Source organism: Limulus polyphemus, unplaced genomic scaffold (assembly GCF_000517525.1).
Source record: "Limulus polyphemus unplaced genomic scaffold, Limulus_polyphemus-2.1.2 Scaffold20, whole genome shotgun sequence".
In the NCBI taxonomy this organism is placed as follows: domain Eukaryota; kingdom Metazoa; phylum Arthropoda; class Merostomata; order Xiphosura; family Limulidae; genus Limulus; species Limulus polyphemus.
Genome location: NW_013665630.1, coordinates 761,867 through 776,453, shown reverse-complemented (window position 1 = coordinate 776,453; position 14,587 = coordinate 761,867). Strand labels below are relative to the sequence as shown.

General features: G+C 32.2%; 1 protein-coding gene across 5 annotated transcripts in view; it reads left to right on the top strand.

Moving 5' to 3' along the window:
* Positions 1–14,587, top strand: part of LOC106457993 (bifunctional heparan sulfate N-deacetylase/N-sulfotransferase-like) — a 90,013-nt gene that overhangs the window by 59,540 nt on the left and 15,886 nt on the right. For 4 of the 5 annotated variants that reach the window (XM_022384300.1, XM_022384294.1, XM_022384298.1 and 1 more), the window contains 6 exons: positions 4,619–4,734; positions 9,727–9,912; positions 11,814–11,942; positions 12,748–12,930; positions 13,727–13,823; positions 13,921–14,044. In XM_022384300.1, the coding sequence (XP_022240008.1) occupies positions 4,619–4,734; positions 9,727–9,912; positions 11,814–11,942; positions 12,748–12,930; positions 13,727–13,823; positions 13,921–14,044 (835 nt within the window). Of the gene's footprint in view, positions 1–4,618; positions 4,735–6,199; positions 6,316–9,726; positions 9,913–11,813; positions 11,943–12,747; positions 12,931–13,726; positions 13,824–13,920; positions 14,045–14,587 lie in introns of all 5 variants that reach the window. The other variant, XM_013917444.2, reaches the window with a different exon arrangement.

Below are 14,587 nucleotides of genomic sequence, written 5' to 3'. Positions count from 1 at the left end.
AAGTGGACTTTTGACAAGAAGAAGAGAACTGTGTAATATTTAAAATACAACTATGATTTCCATAGTGTAAAGAACTTTGTACATATATTTAACTTGTTTCGAATATATATATATATATATATACATTATTCTAAAAACAAGTGGAGTATGTGCTGTTTGTTTAATGTCGAATTTATCGCCAACAAGTCACAGACACCTACTCTAGAAGTATCCTTAGTTTAACACACCCATATATTTACATTACTATATATACTACAAAAAAGTACATTTCTGACATTATGCGAGCCACAACCAGGATTATACAGTGGTAAATGGCAGTAAAATAATATGTGAATGACAGTGGAAATAAGAAGGCCTATATATGCACAGCTGTAGTAGTAGTGCAAATAGTGTGGAGATTACAATCATGCTATATAATCATGTTTAATTTTGATAAATGGATAGAAAGAGGAGAACGTTTGGGTTAAAAGACAGTGAATTATGAGAGTTTGTTAAACAACAAGAACTAGAGAAAGAAGAGTGGCAACAAAAGAGAGAGGAAGAAAGACTAAAAGGAGCAAGAAGAAAAGGAGAAAAAGGAAGGACTGGAAATAGAGAGAGAGGGAATAAGAGCACAAATTGAGAAAGAAGGAAAGGAGAGACTAGAAATAGAAAGAATAAGATCACAAATTGAGATTGCAAAGCTCACCCAACCCAAGAAAGAAGGACCCAAGTATACAATGGAGTCTGGGCCAGCCGACCAAAGCTGCCCAAATTTGATGAACAGAAAGATGACATGGATGCTTTGCCCAAAGTCAGAAATGGGACAAAGGCAACTGAGCAGTTTGTCTCAACCCACTTCTCAGAGGAAAAGGCATGGTGTCAGAAGATGCCATGGATTATGACAAGTTAAAAAATGCTTTGCTGAAAAGATATGAACTTACTGAAAAAGGTTTTTGCTGGAAGTTCAGAGAAGTCTAACCTGACACTGGAGAAACAGTTTGTGGCATGTCCACAGCGATGCTTCACAAGATGGATTGACATGGCCAAATGTGACAATAGTTTTGAGGGACTGGCAGACCTATTAGTACATGAATAGTTCATAATCACATGTTCAACTGACATGTCACTGTTTTTAAAGGAGAGAGCACCAAAAGATGTGGAGGAGATGATCAAGCTGGAAGAACAGTGTATGGAATCCCAAAGAGAGAGTATAACTTGCAAGTCCAAAAATATCCAGTTAAATTCGAAACTAGTGATGGCTGACCTAAATCAAGAGTTTACCAAAGGTGACAGTACGTTGATAGACAGAAGGTAGAACAGATGCTATGTTTGTTATAAAATGGGACACATTGCAAAGGAGTGCAAGTCCATTACCAGCAAACAACACCAGAAGTCTCAATATAAAGCAGCTGGGGCTATTTACAAAAATAATGCTAGTAAGAAAAGAGTGACTGGAACCATAGATGCTGCTGTCAGAAGAAACAGAATCAAGATTCACCACAAGAAGGAAGTGCCAATTCCATAATTGATCAGTGCAAAACTAATGGTTGGCTCAAGTTAGTAAACAGATCAACAGTCCCAGTAGTGCTTGGTGTATGTGACAAACATCAAGAAGTGTTACCAAATCACAGCATGCCTGTAAATGAAGAATATGTTGGGGACAAGAAAGTGAAGATTGTACGAGACACTGGGTGCAGTAGTGCAGCAGTGAGAACCAGTCTAGAATCTGATGATCAGATGACAGGCAAGGAATGCCAATGTGTGATAATTGATGGGATAGCGAGAAAGTTCTCCCATAGCAAAAATAAAGGTAGATACTCCATATGTTCTAGGAGACCTTGAGGCCATGTGTATCAAGGAACCAGTATATAACTTAGTAATAGGAAACATACCAGGTAGTAAAAATTTGAAGGAAGTACAGAAGAAAGACCTTTCACCACAGAAACTTCAGGACAGTGCGCGTAAGGATGTCAAGCACAAAGCAAAAAGGAAAGAGACTTACAAAACAGAGGACTTGAAAGTTGTATTGAACCAGACCTATCAAAACAGTTTTACAGTTAGAAACACTTCTATAACAAGAAGGCCATGGGTCGATGTTTTAAGGTCGGACAGTAGGTTTTAGTTCTGCTGCCCACAGACCACAACAAACTCACCCTGCAGTGGAAAGGACCTTTCACAGTACAGAAAATGGTCCACAGAATGCACTATAAAGTGAAAGTTGATGGAACGACCATGGTCTACCATACCAGTCTGTTGAAGTGGTACTTTAAGAGAGAGAAGATGATCTAATGGGTGCAGCTATTGATGTACAGATGGGCATAGCAGGTGTGGTTGTCATAGAAGCAGAATCTGAAGAGAATGACTTTGTTATAGAAGATAGACCTACTAGGCCTAAGAGCACTGGGTGGGGATGAAATTTACAAGGATGTCAACATAAGTGAAGAACTGACTGGTAAGAAGAAGAAAAAGAAACAGAATCTACTGTGTCAGTATACAGATAGATTAGGAAATACAAACCCCAGACAACATGAGATCAAGATGAAGACAACGGGTCCTGTTAAGGTGAAACCCTATTGGAGGCCCTACATGAGAAGAGACTGACAAAGGAACTGTAAATATTGATGTAGACTATATGAGAATACTTAGTATATGAACTGAAAACAATCTTTGTATATAGTGAAAAAATTGTAAATATTCCTCTTGAAGAGGGGTTTTGTCAGATATAAAAGACTGTTTAGTGTAGGTAGTATTATTAATTAATTTTGTGTTTGCCATCCATTGATGTCGAGGCTGTGGAGATTTCTAAAAGGCCTAAGTGATAGACATATAAATAGCTGCAACCAGATGAGCAGAAACACAATAAAAGTGAAGTCATGTGAAAGATAAGTTCAGTCAGAGAAAAGTTAGAAAGTGTAAAGTTAATTGTCATGGGAGTGAATGACCTAATGGTTGATATGTTAGTGAGATTAACAGTTTGAAAGAGATAAGGAGAATAATTTGATAATTTAAACTAATTGAACCTGCCTCTGTGGACTTTGACAAAAGACAGAAGAGTATTGGAAGTTCAGGATACAGTTGTGGTAACTCACGTGACAACATAAGGGAAGTATACACGAATAGTGTTGCAATTAAAATAGAGAAAAATACTTCGACTTGTCAACTGAATTCTAAAGCAATTGAATTGGCTTCAGTGGACTTTTGATAAGAAAAAGAGAACTGTATAGTGTTTAAGATACAGCTATGATCTCCATAGTGTAAAGATTTTGTACATACCTTTAACTTGTTTCAAATATGTATATTAATTTATAAACAAGTGTAGTGCTTGCTGTTCGTTTATTGTCAAATTCATCACCAACAAGTCACAGACACCTACTGTAGAAGAAACCTTAGCCCAACACACCCATATATTTGCATTACTATATATACTACAAAAAAGTACATTTCTGACAGTGCTCTTATTTGTGTGGTTGTGATTGAAAAGTTTAATCTATCACATCAGTAAAAATGACATCCATTTAACAGTGAAATGTGCATTACACTTAATATGGTATATAGTTTGACCATAAAAAAAAATTGTATAGCTATTTAATATATATATATATGTGTGAATTAATTTCACTATATTGTGTGCCCCATGGTAACTGAACAATAAGTGTGAGGGCTTATAGCACTAAAACAACGGGTTTCAATATTGGTTAAGGGTAGAGCACAGATAATCAATTGTGTAACTTTGTGCTTAACAACAAAACAGACACTATATTATGATACGATTAGGAAAAAAAATGTGATTATTTCCCAAGCATTGTACTTTACTTTTTACTAAATCTTACTTGACTCATTTAATTTCTCTCATATTTGTGTTAGTTACTTAGGTTATTATTAAATGGTTTTATTGCATAATGTTGGGTGTCTTTCTAAATATGTGAAGTAAATAAAACTTGGATATTGCTTTAGTGTAGTACCATTATTATTGCTATTATATAAGCACCTCTAGAAATAATGACACAAAGATATTTGTGAGATTTCTATCCGTGTTTGAAATAGAAATAGACATGTATTTGTTAATTGTTTATGTATGTATATAATCTAAAAAAAAAAAAGCACTTGTGTAGATTTACAATTGTTAAGTTTTTCTGTGCATTTAAATGGCTGGAATGAAAATCTCTGATAACTGTACATCAAGTTATGGTACTTAGAAATAGCACTGCATTCAACGTGGTCTTTAACTAATTAAAATTAGTGCATGCGAACTCCAAGCAGTTATTATTTGAGCTGTTGCCTACAAGACTGTTAATAATAAAACCCTATTAAATATCTCTGACTTTATAACTACAGGTTTTGACTTATATTCAGTGGAAGGAAAAAGATTATTACTGTTGATCTTCTTTCCATTTAAATAATGTACTTATATATGGTAATAAGTAAAAGACTGATATACTCACAGATATCACAGAAGCATGTGACTGTAAATAGAATAAGTAGTTAATATTAGTTAATGTTTTGAATTTTTCTAACAATTGTTTTTAATTTTAAAAAGATTATTTAAAAATATAATAGAAGTGTTTCAAAGTCTTAATAGTGTAAGTTGTTTGTATTTAAGTGTAAAGGGTATTTTACCATGAGGGTTTCTTTACAGAGAATGCTGTCAGCTTTTGGTGGTTTCCACACATGTGGGGCCACACTAAACCACATTTGTTCAACAACATCTCTTACTTAGAAGACAACATGAACAGAAATTACCAGTTTGCAAAGGTACAGGATAATTACATTAAGTGGAAACAGTAGGTTTTGGTTATCTACTGAAGATTTGGTGAAGACATGACTATGGTTTGTAAATATTGACTAAATTAAGGGAAAGTACTTCCATTTTGAAGAGCCACACAAGTAGGTAACTGTTTTAGCACATGCAAGTTAAGTTAATATCTGTTGTTTTTTTGTAAAGCACCTAGGATGGCAAAGCATGATCTGTTTTTGTGCTTGGTAATGCAGTGGGATGTTTCTTTGAATCATCCATATAGTGATCTTTCTAATTGAAATAAGAAAGTAATATTTACAAAGTTAAAATTTTTTCAATGAAGTGAAGGTCTTTAGCAAGCCTGAAAGAAAATATTTTATGTACAAAATGCAAAAATTAGTGATCTGATAAACGGGGTTCTTTAATTTATTCAGATTAATGAGACTAAGAAGAGCCTTTCTACAGTTGATACCGAAACCTCCTGTTTTTATAGGTTGATAGTATAGTAGATTTTTGTTGTTGTTTTTTGAATAAATGTGTGTGTGAATGGGTTTAGTAGAAAACAGTTATGTTTGTAAGGTCTTCAGTTCCACACTTCTAACTCGAAGTTGTTATATGAAACTTCGTGCTGTGTAAACTGGTTTCTCGTGCAGGATGTTGTCCGACCATTACCATATATAATTATCTTCATCCACTCTTCTTGTACACCAGTATCTTCTAAACCTAACCTTTCATGACTAACCTTTATCTAAGGGGATTTGGTTTCTCATGTGTTATTCGTAACACTCATTCTGTTACTCTCTTACTGCACCTAACTAGCTCCATACTGTATGTAATCTTATGGAATGTTTCACTAATACTACACATCCGTACATTGTTTTCTTACCTTGTAAACCTACTTGAACATGCACAACTTTAAGAGCTATATTTATTTATCATTTTGAACCTTTCCAATTTCACATAACTATATTATGTTCATTAGTTTGTTGCCTTATGAACATGTTCTCTCAATTTGTCATTGCTAAAAATTACTACTTTCATTTTTCATTTCTTTAAGGTCTCATTTCTCTCATATTTAACCTCACTACCACAATGTGTGGCAATATATATTCTTTCATGCAAATTCTCATTACTTCTTTTTTTTAAATGTATATACTTGTTTTCTCAAGTTTAAGTCTCACTACCTCTATTTTGTTTGACTACTTGTATTAATCCTTACTACATCTCTCTTATTTTCCACTGTAGTACATGTTGTTTTATACAGAATCTCACAACTTCCAATCATTTGGAACTTTATGAACTTATTCTCTCATACTAACCCTCATGACTTCTATTTGTGTGGCATTTTTTGAACCTATTATCTCATCTCATAATAAATCTCATGACTTCCATTTATTTGGTACTTTATGGAACTGGTCTTTCATTTTAAAATACTATCTTCATTTGATTGACATACTGTGGACCTTATCTATCTAATGAAAGCTCACAGTTCCAAGTTCTGGTGGTTTTGTCACATGTGGAGCCACACCAAGCCACATCTGTATGAGAACATCTCTGACCTAGAGATGGAGATGAACTTGAATCATCAATTTGCTCAGGTAATACTTAAATGTAAACCATTAGTTAAACACTTAATATCCAAAATGTGATTTACTGGCTTTAGCTCACTTTTTTGTTTTGTATGGATGATTTAATTCAAAGCAATGATCAACCTTGTCTCTAAAATTATTGTTTTAATTTGTATGTGAAATACAATTTGCATGTGGTAATAAATTTCAAAACAGAATATTTATTTCCCATTAGGGTGAGTATAACTTTCATGTGAAGAACATATTTGCCAATGAATTTATTATACTACTTTATCCATAATTGCTTAATATTGTCTCAAATTCCTATACACGTTTTGTAGACCCACCTAAAAGAACTTATATAAATGGGCAATTGCTGTTTTCTGATAGATTATCTTCTGATGTTAAGACAGAGGTTTAATAATTTATATAAATGTGTGTATAGTTATTGTGTAAAGAGGAAATACATGGGTCATCCATGTGTAATTATAATGTCATTTTTTTAGTTATTAAACTTGTAAGTTTTGTTTATTTTAGCATTCATTTGAGAATGGGATTTACCTGGTTTACTTAGTTCATCATGATAGTATGGTATGAAAATATAAGTTACTTATATACTTTAATATATAAATATTAGGTGAACAATGCAAGTGTTGAAAAAAGAATGTTTTGTTTTGAATTTGTTTTTCTTTTCTTTAGTTTATGAACATTTTAGTCATTGCCTTTGATTCACTAAGGTATCGTGAATCACAGTAGTGATTTGTAATAGAAATCACCGTGTTTTTTGTTTTTTTATTATTATTATTTAATATTGTTCTGCTAGCCTAGAGGAAAAATGACTGTGTGTATTGTAATAAAACCTGGACAATTCTGCTAAACTTATCATTGCACATTGTGTAGGGTAGATTTTAAGTGTATTTAACTACCTAGCAAATAACAGTGGCTCTATAACCATTGACACCAAATTAGTTTAATGTAGTCTGTGGTTTATAAGGAGCCTCATAATCTAATATACATGCACATGTATATTGCTGTGTTCAGGCCGTGGATGTAATTTAACGTTTATACGGCAGGCATGACACATGCACCATAGCAATTAGTAACTTATTGTTGCAACATTATTGATGTTGCATATGATTGATCTATGTATAGGGTTCCTGCCCTTTTGGACACGACACTGCTGACAGGATCAGAGTTTCTTTTACCACTGCATGATCGATTTCACCCATGTTACACAAATGTCTAAAATACTGTATAAACACCTAGGATGTCTCCCACAACAGAAATCTTTAAGCTGTAGTTTAAAAGGTAGCACCAAGCTCTGTTTCAAGCATCAGATCAGCAATCACAGTGATGGCTGATGGTAAATGTTGAATTATAGCCAACACTGTGTGGTTGCAAATTTTATAGATACTGCAGATAGAGTAGCCATCCTTGAAGCTGACTCTAAGGAATGGCAAGAATTGTGCAAGCAGGAAATAGAGATTGTAGGTGAAAGTGAGGCAGAAATTTTGTAACTATATTTTACTTAGAAAATACTTAGTTTCAGATAATGTATGCTGAAGCAATGGCCCACCATAGTTTAGGGTCATCACAGTGGAAGAGGGTCATAGAAATGTCACAACTCAAACTCCATCAGAAAAGGAGAGGAAAGGTATATTAATATAATTAATTCATAATTGTTAAATAACACATTTTCTACCTCGTAGAGTGTGCAGAATGTCACTCTAAAAGGAAATTTGGCCAACTGGAGTAAACTGTGACCGTCCTTACTATGGCCAGTAAAGAGGAGGAAGAGGAAAGGAAGAAATATAATAACTATAAGGAATATTAAAAATGCTTATTTGTATACATATGCTATTATATTATGACACATTGTCTTATACGTGCATGCATGCGTCCATACAACTTGAAAATTAAAATGGTTAATTATATATACGGCTTTGCAACTTAAAAAACTACAAATCCTGCATATGTGCGTGTGTGTATATATATGGATGGGTGGGTAGATGGATGGCTGGATGGAATTACTAGCCAACATGCAAGTATAAAACTCGTGTGGTTACAAAATCCAGCTATGCACTATTCCAGTATAGTTCAGTATTCCCTCCAATCCAGTGTTTACAGACTCCCCATATAGCTACAGGATATAAATATATATATTTTACAAGTATAGAGTGTTCATAAAGTCTGGAATCAATGTAAACATATTTTATTTTAAGACATAGATACAATATTTGTTCAAAATGGCCACTGCAAAGTTCAAAACATGATTGTAAATGATACAGCATGATTGAGATATTGGATTTCTTTCTGGATGTTTGTTATTGAACTTCACAGCTATTTCTCTCTGTGTCCATCCTTGATGTCCAAACAACAGGATAATTTCAACATGCTCTTGTAAGCTTAATGACATGATTATTATGTATGGGCAACACAAACCTGCAACAAAAAGAATAAAACATAAAATTAATCAAAAAAATGTTTCAACTAAAATAAGTTTACATTGATTCCAGACATTATGGACACCTTGTATATGCATAACATGTAATATGTTGATCACCAAGCATCATAGTGATCACACATGCAGTATTTACTATCAATAATAACATTGTGGCAATGATATCAGAAGCAATAGCCATCCAATCTAAATTAAGCCAATCCAAAGGTTGTCATTGTTTCTCGAGAGAGCATCATACACCAACTACATATTTCATAAAACAAAACTATTTCAAATTGGACAGTATTGTTATTATACAGATTTATGTTCATGATGAACATAAAAAAAACTAAAAAAACAATATTATTAAAAATTGTTAAGTTAAAAAAAAAAGAGAAAAAGAATCTTCAAAAAAACACAGAAACAAGATAGATAGCGTAAAGTGAAAATGCAATTGCAAAAAAAAGTAACCAAATAAGCTTAAAGTTTGAGACATAGTACTGACAATATTTTCTCCAGCTACAAATCTCCGTTTTGACTCCATGTCTAAAAGCTGTAATATATAGGAGAGTCAAAATGTCTCAAACCTTAAGTTTGTTTACTTATTTTGCAATTGCATTTTCACTTTATGCTACCTATCTTGTCTCTGTAATTTTCTGAAAATCCCTATTCTCCTCATTTTTAAATCAACAGTTTTTAATAATCATGTTTTATAGGGCACACTGTGGCTGCTGTAGCTTTATAATATGCCATAAACTATTTCAAACAAAGGAACGTCATCTTTAAATAAGGTTCCAGACCTCTAATTTGAAATGTTGATATTTGAATATCATGTCTGCTTTTTATTTTTGAGACAAGTATTTTGTTAAAAAAAAAAAAAACACAGTGATCACATCAAAAAAAAATCTCAAAACACCACAATCTTGTCTCTTGAATTTATACGTTTAAAGTGTTATCAGAAAATATAACCCACGTTCTTTCTGTATATTTTCTTCCTGTAGGAACATGGAATTCCTACTGATTCAGGATATTCTGTTGCTCCTCATCATTCTGGTGTATATCCTGTCCACGAACAACTGTATGAAGCTTGGAAACGTGTTTGGAATATTCGCGTCACTAGCACAGAAGAATACCCTCATCTTCATCCTTCCAGGTTCAGGAGAGGGTTTATTCATAGGAACATAATGGTATGAAAGTTTGGCACTATAAATAATAATCCATTTGTATTTTCTTAATTGCATCAATGTATATTGGAATCTTGCTCTTCAAAATACAAAACAACATGTATTTGGTGTGCTATAACTAAGTTGTGAAACCACTGCTTATAGCACATGTCCTGATAATGTGTGGTAATTTAGCTATTGTGGTGTTCATCCGAACAACTGTGTGAATGCAAATATATTTCTTTATTTAGGTTAGTTGAAGATCCAGAAAGGTGTATTGTATGAAATGTGTGTCAAACTGTACTGGTACTACAGTCAAATTTGGATGTTGAGTAATCAGTATATGTGTATAATGATCATACTGACATTGCTTATGTTTTAATCAAACTAACATTAGATCTAGGCTTAAGTTGAACTTGATAATGTCAGAATAAAATAGCAAGAGATCAGATATGTTAAATTCATTTCTAAATAGGATTCTCTCTGCCTTAATCAGTATAATTTAGACTTGATATGAAACTTAAAATGTAATGTTTTGTAATACAAATTTATTGAGGCACAGAACTAAATGTCATTTTATATATCTAGGCCTATATTAAGACTCCCTGATCAAGATCTACCTTTTATATGCAGATAAAGTTATACTTGTGTATTAAGTTGTTATCAGGGAGTTTATTTTAGGCTCCTCATCCTTTATATATTGGTCTGTTCATATGTTGTTAACCAAAATAAAATGGATGTATATATCTAAACAATTTGGCAGATCTACATATATTTTTATTGACTTTAGGTATGCAAAACACCAGATAATAAGATCTGATTGGCAAAACACCATGTACTTTATATTACACATTAAATATGGTATAGATATATTAACTACCTGTTTTTATTTAGGCACTTACTTTATTTTAGATATATAGTTGTACTTAATTCAGTTGTGTGAACCTGAATTGAAACATTTATGACACGAGTGATTGGGTTAAGACTGTACTTCTTGTTGACATTACTACTTTTTACTATCAAAAACTTTAACTTGTCCTTAGTTTAAACTTCTAACTTGTAATCTACATTCTTTTAGCCTGTAGATTCCATCCTGGAAATTAAAATATATTATTAGAGTGTGTAGGTTTATAAGACAAATAATTATTAGTTTCACTGAATTACATAATAAGTAATACTCTCAAAAAACAGTTCCTATTACTCACAATGCCACTTGCCTTTTCCCTTATTCTAGGGACTCCCTGGTATCTATTTAAAACAAAATAACCTGACAAACTTTTTAAGAAGTTTGTTCTATCAATATTTTATCCAACTAGGAAGTTTGCTGTTTTGTTTGCTCTTGAAGAATTAACTCCTTAAACCCGAGCAGACACTGCCAGTGTCTGGTGAGAAATCCCGATTTAGCCATTGGACGGTGACAGTTTTTGATAACATTTATGCCTCTTTGCCTGAAAACTAATCCAAACCATGTTGTTATCCACTTTTTATAAAGAGACCAGAAATTTTATAAGGTATTGGGATAATTGTTAGGCCATCATGAAAATAATTCTGGCAGAACGTACAAAAAAAATATGGGTTTAAAAGAGTTAAGTGTTTCAGATCTAGAAAATCTTAAGCCTTTCTTCTTTATAAACCAGTGTCCTCAGCCTTCAATAAGCTATTTTCCCAATCATTGTAGACTTCATTTTGATCACTTTTATTTATTATATAAACCTACTGAATGTGTCAACAGTAATCATTACAAATATTAGTTTCTTGATATCATAATAATAATTTTTTTGTGTAATGAAGTACAATGGTAATCTTAATTTTCTCATAATTTTTAGTTTATCATTTGAAATATTTTAGTGTGTCTTTAAAATCACATTAGAGTGAGTTTTATTGTATTTATGTGTGTATGTATATATACATGTTTATTTTATCAGGTCCTACCAAGGCAGACATGTGGCTTATATACACACAACTTGTTTATGGAACGGTACCCAGGTGGTGCTGCTAGACTAGAAAGTAGTATTCGAGGAGGAGATCTATTTTATCAGTTTGTTTTTAACCCGGTAAGCTGTGAAATACTTAGACAGTATTTCACGAGTTATTTGTTGGTAAAAAAAAAACCAGAAGAAAACAAATTAAGAAGTTTTGCCTGGTAAATTTAAGTTTTATTTGAAAAAGATAAATATTAAACTTTAGAATAAAGTAAACAAGCTCATACTGAATATAGTTCAGTATATTGCCAATGCATTTTTAATAAAAATTATCAGACATCCATGATGTTTACTCTAAAAGTCCCAATGCAAAGGGGCTAATTATAATTTTTGAATTATATTTTAAGAATGAAGTCCATGACAGAACTAAGTCATACTATTAGGTAATACCTAGACTAATACATGCTAGGAAAGAAGCCTTTTAATTATGCAGTTATCTTCCTGAACAAGTAAATTCATCTTGAAGGCTTCCAAGTAATAATCATCAACAATTTGGTAGTCATGAGATGGATGATCAATGAAGAAATTTATCCTAATCTTTAATTTACCTTCTTTTGCAACTTAAGTAAAGGATTTTAAAAGTCAATTTGTTTCAAGTACTGTGCTTTTTTTTGTACATATATATATTTATTGTATGCTTTGAAAGCTACTTAATTAGGTTAGTAGTACTAAGATTATTACATGTTATAGAGATATATATATGTTCTGTTTCTGTCTTGGGCCATGACATAAATTTTAAACTATAATAATATTAAAAACAGATTGCATGATTTCAGGCTGTTTCCTTTATTTTTTGTTGTGTGCTTAAGTTAGCTATAGTTAGTGAAAAAAACACTTTAGGTTTCTGTTAAGTACATAGTTCTATCAACTGTTTCAGATTAATGTGTTTATGACACATTTATCAAATTATGGGAATGACAGATTGGCTTTGTACACCTTTGAGTCTGTCATCAAATTTCTTCAATGTTGGACAAATTTACAACTTTCAACCCTTCCTCCTCTCCAGTTGGCTGAGAAGTATTTCCAAATGTTTCCTGAAGAATCTAATCCAGTATGGGTGGTAGGTTTAACTTTTGTTTTGCTGCAAACTAGCCAAAATGATCTCCTATTTATTTTTATAACCAATATGGGATACTGTTCTATAAGTAAAAAAGTTACATTTTTATTTTGACAAAACTTTGATGGCTGGGGCTAAGGAACTCAAGAAATATAAATCTATACTATTTACTGTATTGTTTTTTAGCATGAAACATTATTTTGCATGCCTTAATAAACCAAAAGATCACTATGTTCTCAGCAATTTTGATTAGTTTTAATTTTAAAAAGGCTCTTCAAAAGCATTTTTATTTGTAAACACTTTTCCAAACTGGGTCCTGTTTGTATAAACGTAAGTATGATTTCTGTATTGAGTTTTACTTTCTAAAAAAATCATAATTTGAAATATTATAAATACGTTACAAGCCAACCTAAAGCCTAGAGATGTGGTAATTCATTCAGGAAATTTCTAAAAAACATTTATGTTGGATTATTCCTTCAGTTTATGTAATAGGTAATCTCAAATGATCTGTACTGGGTAGTAGTTTTTTATTCATATAGTGTGGTAGTGTGTTTGTTGTATCAATATTCTACACACAGCTATAAAGAACAGAAATATCTGTTTGAAGGACTTGTGTTGTTACCAAGTGTCTAGCTCAACAGTTTTTGCTGGAAGAAATTGTGTTATAATTACATTTATGCTGCATATTATACTGTACACATGATTTTGAAATCAGTTCGTATTGCTAGTTGATTACTGAAAATCTTTAGGCTCTTTGATATTTTATTTCATAAAATGTATCTGAATTTTTCTTTTTCAGAACCCTTGTCTTGATAAACGACACCTTGCTATTTGGTCAAGTAAAAAGTCATGTGATCAGCTGCCAAAATTCCTTGTCATCGGTCCACAAAAAACTGGTAGATTTTTTAATATTTTTTTTGATTACCACTTTTTTACAATGCAGCACTATTATTTTTTATTGAATTGTTATCTAATGCCTTTTCTGATTTTTAGGTACAACAGCTCTGTATACCTTTCTATCAATGCATCCTACTATTGTTAGTAATTATCCAAGTGCTGAAACTTTTGAAGAAGTGCAATTTTTCAATGGGAAGAACTACTTTAAAGGATTAGATTGGTAAGTCTCAAACTGTTACTGACTTTTACTGAAGGGACAACTGTGTCAAAGTCAAGGAGTGTCCCACACACGTGTAATAAAGACACACAGACAAAATCAGAGCACAAGCTAGAGTGGTAACTATAAAATGTCTAGGCAGGACAGATATCTGTGGAAATAGGACATACATAACAATAAGGTTACTTCTTTTAATACATCTTTGCAAGCATCACATAAAAAGCAAAATTAAAATTAGGCAAAGTATTTAATTTCTTGCTATCTCTTCCATAACCTTATTTGCAATAGGACAGATATCTGTGGAAATAGGACATACATAACAATAAGGTTACTTCTTTTAATACATCTTTGCAAGGATCACATAAAAAGCAAAATTAAAATTAGGCAAAGTATTTAATTTCTTGCTATCTCTTCCTTAACCTTATTTGCAATGGGTAGGTCAAAGTGCGCTTGTCACAACCTTTTACAAAATTACATTCAAAATTCAATTAAGTTACTTTATTATCAGTGTATATGAATAAACCTGGCATCAAAGCATAGTTAATA